Source organism: Impatiens glandulifera, chromosome 6 (assembly GCF_907164915.1).
Source record: "Impatiens glandulifera chromosome 6, dImpGla2.1, whole genome shotgun sequence".
Classification (NCBI taxonomy): domain Eukaryota; kingdom Viridiplantae; phylum Streptophyta; class Magnoliopsida; order Ericales; family Balsaminaceae; genus Impatiens; species Impatiens glandulifera.
In genome coordinates, this window is record NC_061867.1 from 7,171,440 (window position 1) to 7,178,862 (window position 7,423).

General features: G+C 33.8%; 1 protein-coding gene across 1 annotated transcript; it reads right to left on the reverse strand.

The window, feature by feature from the left end:
• Nucleotides 1-2,227: 2,227 nt before the first annotated feature.
• Nucleotides 2,228-4,174, reverse strand: LOC124942225 (protein Mpv17-like). The gene is made up of 3 exons (XM_047482686.1): nucleotides 3,921-4,174; nucleotides 2,861-2,952; nucleotides 2,228-2,792 (listed from the first exon to the last, which is right to left on the reverse strand). Exons 1-3 carry the CDS (start codon nucleotides 4,074-4,076, stop codon nucleotides 2,417-2,419), a joined length of 624 nt encoding a protein of 207 aa, XP_047338642.1. The 5' UTR covers nucleotides 4,077-4,174; the 3' UTR covers nucleotides 2,228-2,416.
• Nucleotides 4,175-7,423: the final 3,249 nt, after the last annotated feature.

Sequence of the window (7,423 nt, forward strand, 5' to 3'; positions counted from 1 at the left end):
TTTTGAAAGTGATAATGAAAGTAGATGGCCAAAGCCTATTGACTTCACAGCCTCCTTTTTATCATTAGATAGTAGTTGCAGAAGATTGAAAAGGCCAAAAGAAGATGTCCTAGTTAAAAAAAGGTTGTGTGGGGCTGCTTTGGGAGCTGCTGCTCTGGGGGATTTCGGAACTAATTTGGGAGCTTTTGGGGATTTCTGAACTGCTTTGGGAGATGCTGCTTCTTGGGCATTCCTTTTACGTTTATTTGCCCTACACAAACAAAAGATAAATATTTAAAAAACATGAAACAGATAATCAGATAAAGATAAACATTTAAAATCAAATATTTACTCATTTCGGGTCCCGAAACCACCCATTTCGGGTCCCGAAACCACACTTTCGGGACCCATAACAGCCAAACATTACAAAATCCGATTTATGGGTCCCGAACCCACCCATTTCGGGTCCTGAAACCACACTTTCGGGACCCATAGCAGCCAAACATTACAAAATCCTATTTATGGGTCCCGAAACCACACTTTCGGGATCCATAATAGCCAAACATTACAAAATCCGATTTATGGGTCCCGAAACCACCCATTTCGGGTCCTGAAACCACACTTCCGGGACCCATAACAGCCAAACATTACAAAATCCGATTTATGGGTCCCGAAACCACACTTTCGGGACCCATAACAGCCAAACATTACAAAATCCGATTTATGGGTCCCGAAACCACCCATTTCGGGTCCTGAAACCACACTTTCGGGACCCATAACAGCCAAACATTACAAAATCCGATTTATGGGTCCCGAAACCACCCATTTCGGGTCCCGAAACCACACTTTCGGGACCCATAACAGCCAAACATTACAAAATCCGATTTATGGGTCCCGAAACCACCCATTTCGGGTCCCGAAACCACCCATTTCGGGTCCCGAAACCACCCTTTTCGGGTCCCGAAACAACACTTTCGGGACTCATAACAGCCAAACATATCAAAATTCAATTTTGGGGTCCCGAAACAACACATTTCAGGTCCCGAAATAACACTTTCAGGTCCCGAAACCACACTTTCGGGACCGTTCATCCAAAAAAACATATCAAAATCAAATTTCTGGACTATATAATCATACTTTCGGGTCTCCGAAACAACACTTTCGGGACCCATAACAGCCAAACATATCAAAAATCACATAAATCATCACATAGAAGCAAATAAACACAAAATAATCAACCATTTCTATCGTTAAAATCATTAGAATCAGCAGAATCATAAAAATCCATAACCCTAACCCTAACCCTAACCGCAAAAACCTAAACGGTCTTCAAATCATTAAAATGTTTTAGGATTCTAAAGGAGATGTTATTTACCTTGTCCTTGGAGATTTTGGAGTCTTGCATGGAGATGTACCTGGACCACCAGCCTGAAAAAGAGAAAAGATATTCACGAATGCAGCCTGAAAAAGAGAAAAGAACGGAAATACCCGAAGGAGAAGACCTACCATTTTCGATCGAAAGAAAGAAGATGAATAAAGTTGAAGAAGTCGGGGATGCCGCTGCCGGAGAGAAAAATCGCCAAAGAAGAGCGAAATCGCCGGAAGTGGTAAATGAAAAAAGAAAGAGAGAAGAAAGAAGAAGGGGAAACTGAAACGTTTTTAATTTTTTTTTTTCTTTTTCTCTCTCCTAGCTGTCAAGGCCACGTAGGATTCGTGGCCTTGCTTTCGCTACTCATTCGTTGAAAATATCATTTCCCTAATTTTTGTTCGATAGCTTGTTAATATTTTTCGAGCCTAATAATAAATATTTATTTATTTTATTATTAAACCAAAATTTAAAATAAATAATTTTTCTTCATAAATATTTAAAAATTTAATTTTAGTTTAAGTTTTTCTAATCGAGCCTTTAGGTAAATAGTCGAGTCGAGCTCAAATTTGTCAAACTCGAGCTGGCTTGACTGTGATTTATAGCCCTTCAGCTCAAATGACAAGAGTGATTATTAAAATATCAAAGATCACGTAAAATTATTTAAAATAGTTTAACTAATATAAAAATTATAGATTCCTTTATAATAGTAAGATTTTAAGAATAAAAGAAGGAGATAAATTGCTGACAAGAACAGACTTTTGAGGCAAGTGCCAAACACTTTTGGCTTAAATCCTAGTTTGGAAATCTTCAGTAGAACCCACACCAATCTCGAAAGCAACCAGCTCAAAATGTATAATCACATCATTCTAGGCGAAAAATGAGATAAGTAAAAGTGAAATTACTATAAATTTGATACAAGGATCCAGTTCTAAATTGTTTTTATATATTCTAAAATAAGTCTCAAACCAACAAATTTCCGCCACAAAATTGGCCTCAAATTGAGCGAGCTAAATGCTATTTATCGATGAATCGGGTTTTACCATTTCAAACCCCAAACGTAAAACAAAGCTATAAGATTCTGAACCATTCCTTCCATGGAGCATTCTGCTGTTGTTCAACCCATGATAGAAAACAGCTATCCAACAAGCAAAAGAAGTTCACATAAAGAAGCTGATATCTAACAGGAACATATCTGAAATTCGCAACCTGAAGAATCGGCCAGATTCCTCCCTCCATTACCAAAGCAGGTAGAAAATCTCTCTTCACATCGTCTCGAACTTGATGAAAAGTTTTACCAGCCGAAAATCCTATATACGTGAAGTACACGAACAAATCCAATGGTCCAAAGATAATTCCATCAAGTAAGACTTTAGAAGCTACGAATCTAAGAGACTTTGGTGGCATTTGAGCTCTCTTTCTCATAAAACTATCCAGACCTTCATACCTGCAATATCGAAAATGTGTTAATTAACTGAAATGAGTTTTACAAGTTTAGACGCTCGGTTGACTAACCAGAAGTGGCCAACTGGTCCGACAAACCCAAATCCAAACAAGCTTGTGTTAGCTACCCGACGCCAGTTGATCTTAAAATCATCATCTTTTTCCTGTCATACATACATGACCTAAAGATCAGTTACTAAATATTTCATGAGTTGTAGTCTTGCAGACACCTTTGGAAACTAAATTTAGTCAGACTCAGACTCAAATTCAAGATTTTACTTTTGGAACAAATTTGAGGGACAAGTTCTTCTCCTTGAGGAAGTGGATATTGCTCTATGATTCCTAATCACTTCAAGGAACCTCATTATAAGTTCTCCCAACTCAAAAAAATTTGAGACTGCCCCCAAGGCGGCGAGCCATCTCAACCCACATTCGGGACTCAAAATGACAGTCTTTGTTCGCAGTGGATCCTTTGGTTTTTCTTTCTCAAGTTTTGATTTTGCAATTAGGGTTAAATTCTAATCCTCACTCTTGTCTTCGAAACATTGACTAAAAATGCCTCCACAAAGCTTATTACTATGATAAGATTACCTTCACAACTCATTCCCATTTGGAAAAACTTTCTGGAACTGGATGAGAAAACTTCGATAGATTTCCTTCGAAACATTCTATTTTGTCAAGTATCTCATCCGAATGTTGATTCAAATGAGATAGAAACATAACTTAACTAGACATATAGTTTTCTCGTTCAAACCCAAACCCAAATCAAGCTCCATAAAGTGACCATTCTAACATCAACTTCTGAATCAATGTGCGTGTTCTAATGCTTTCACCCAAAAGGGAAGACAAAGCTATTTACATATAGTGCAGAATCTTGTTTACAAAAGCAAGAAACCCACAATTTAATCTAACAACCCTAGATCATAAAGAAACTACATATAAGATTTCTTTTCCCCATTTCAATAACATTCAACATACAGTGAGTTTCTTGATATAATCCCAGTTCCATTAATCAATCAAAACATACGAATCATTCATTCTTCATCAAGTCAACATACAGAGAAGGAATACATAAATTGAACATTTCATTCACATAAAATCGAAAATGACGGTAGAAATTGCAACAACTTACAGAGGATTCGTTCTTCTTTCGTGTGACTGTAGTGTGAGTAATGGCTTGAGCGGCAATATCGCCGAATCCCCAAATGACGCCGGAGCTGACGATCTGTGTCTTAACAGGATGAACTTGTAAGCAATTCTGATAACATTTCCATAACTTCAACATCATTCAAATCTTCTTTACAACAAATGCCGATTTTTTCGCCGGAGATTTATGGCTGACGACTATGGTCGGTCGTTCGTTCTTCCACGGCTTGAATGAATTTGTTGAATATCCAGGTTTAGGTCTCCTTTTATCTCTTTATCTATATTCTATAAAAAAAATTAAAAAGAAAAACATTTTATTTATTAAACTTTTTTAAAAAAAATAATTTCAAACTTTATATTATGTTGTTACTTATTAATTATTAATGTCTTTAAACTAATCGATTATATAATTTTTTTAACTCATTTTAAGTGAGAATCGAATCCGTGATCTTTAATTTCTCAGAGAATCACTCTTGTCACTTGAACTATTTTAGTGAGTTAATTATTCTCATTCTTTTCAAATACTAACAATAATATATATCTTACGAGTTATATAGTTTGAGAGAAGTTGTTTCGATTTTTTTTATTGTATTTGTTAATCAAACTATTTTTTTTAAACGATTTATTATCATTTAAAAATATAAATAAAAAGAAAAAAAACATATATTTTGATCAAGACAAAACAAAAAAATGTCTTTGATGTAAACTGAATAAAAACACAAACATATGAGAGTTAAAAAAAAACAAAAGAATAGACTAAAGCGCCTTAAAAGTAATAGAATTTGTGATTTCTCAAAAGGGATGCTCCAATTATGACTATGGCTCAAATTATGTGCACTCATTGGAATTCGAGTGAAACATCAATAACAATGTATTTCCAAACCTGCTCAATCGTTTTCGAATTCGTGTAGAAGTTCTTGCATTTCGTTTTGCCCAATTATGATATATGATCGTACCAAAGAAACATTTAAAAACACTTGAATGAAACATATCTCCCCTTACTTTAATGATCGCCAAACTTTGAATGTCTTGTCATTTATCCGGGAAATTTAAGAGATTCATGTGTTTGTAGAAATTACCCAAAACGTGGACATAAAAGGGTAATCAATACTTTCCTCATTATCCAGAATATTCATACACTTCCAAACACAATTACAAGTAGCTAGTCTCTCCCTATACATAAGCCAAAGGATGAACTATGCCCAGAATCACTTTAGGGAACCTACAACATGTCACTCAACAATTTGTCCCTTAGTAAGAATTATATCCCAAACTAGCACAAATTTAGCCGGATAATGAATGGACCTTCTTCTCGAGAGCCCAAAAGTTTTGGAACGTAAGTGTCTTATTCCATTCCACAATTCTTAATATCAAGACTTCTTTCTTCCTTTGGCGTACAAACTTGTCTCCACCTAACTTTTTCACCCTCGACCCTGACTACCCCAAATGAAGTCCCTCATAATTCGATTAAGTTCCTTCGTCACCTTTTTGGAATAATGATTTGTTGTGTAAGTATTCAATAATACCAAAGGTGACTCTTTGTCAAGCTTAATGTGCCCCTCATACAAAATTCTCTTAGAAGCCCATCCCCGACCTGAATTCTTGACTTTAATTAATATTTGAAGTTGTTTAGACGAAAGAGGAACCCTAGATATCTCACCGGTAACTATCCCGCCTTAATTCCCATGATGCTGAAAATGTCCGTCTTTGTTATCTCCTTATCACCTCCATAGAATGTCAAAACAATATGTAAATATGTAAAAGATGTATGGACGATTTTTCAATAAAGTTTTTAAAATGCAATTGAAAATCTCCATGATGAGGACAAAACTGTATAAAGAGAGAGGGTTTCTTTGTCTCATCCCACCCTACGTCAATGAATACCATTAATACCAACAACAAAATGAGTAGTAAAAACACATTGTATAATTCATTTAATGAAAATTATCAAAAATTCAGAAGCATAAATGAATTCACAAATTATGTCTCATCTAATTGAGTCAAAAAAAATTCTAATGTCAATTTTAAATGCTACACGAGGTGATATAGAATGCTTACTATACCCTTTAAGAGACCTTGCAAAAGAAGAATGTCATGGAAAATAGAATTATCAGAGATAAATGTTGATTGTTCAAGATTCGTAAGATTAGTTTTGAAAATTATTTTATAAATGACATTACAACGTGAAATGTGACAAAAATCCTGAATCTTTTGAGGTATGAAATTCTTTGGAATCAAATTTAGAAGGAAAAATTTCACTAGTTCAACATCTTTCGGTTCATAAGAACTCCAAAACACCTTCACAAACATCTTAGCCAACAACCTCACACTTATTGTAAAAGAAAGAGGTATTCTTGTTCTTGAGGGAAATCCAATTCTCCACCAGCCTTTTGCCTTATAAAACTTTCCTTTTTAGAACTTAGCTCTCTATGATTAGCAAAGTGGCTTTTTTTCTCCTCTTGTAACTGAACTTTCCTTAGTCTACTTTGAATGCTCTACCATTGAGAATAAAATGAATTACTTTACTAGGAAAAGTAAATGATTATTTCATAAAAAAAAATCTCTTATTTTTAGCCCACTCTATACTTTAGGCTATTTTAAAGGCCCATATTATTCCGTGTTTAGCCCACTAAATAGTAAATTGTTTGGGCTGATCTTATTGGCTCTCAAGTCATAAACTTTACAATTAAATTGATTTAATAAATTTCATACATTTTCCGATTATTATCAAAATCAAGAGATCGATTTATATAAAGAAAAAAAATTCACCTAGTAAAAATTGAAATGGTTACCAAATTATGAGGAGTCAATAAATTTTTATCAAAAAAATTTGAGTTCCGTCACGGATTTAAAATCTTATTTCAATTGAATGAATGAAGATATGAGAGAATAGATAAGATCAATAGAGTAAGAAAATTGGACATTAGGTTAGGTCCATTTTATTTATGATTCAATTAATCAATTACATTTGTACTTTGCTTATACTTGTGGAATACATAGGTCACTTTCTAGTATAATAGACAACTCTAGTTTTTACTTTTATCGTACAAAACTTTATTTCGATACTTTACGCCCACTTTAAGATGAAAATTTTGTATCAAAAAACTTTATAAAAATATTTTGTTAATTGAAACTTTGAATATATATATATATATATATTCTTGAAAATCTTGTATCAAAACCATTCAACGAGTCTTTGTTTGGATTTTTTTTTATGAAAAACTAAATTTTCAGTTGTGTATTGAAGTTTAAATATTTCGATTGGAACATTAATCTTCACTTTTAAATTATGTACGGTTACTGCTATTTTGCTCTAGCTGAAGACCGAGAATCCGATTTTCAATATATTATTGTCTCGTAGCTTAAGTTGGATTTATGTCTAAGTTTAGATGATAAACATGGATAAATCTATGAATATATGTCTAATTAAGTTATATTTTAAATTAATATTACGATAAATTTTAACAAAAATATATGTTTTCAATTAAA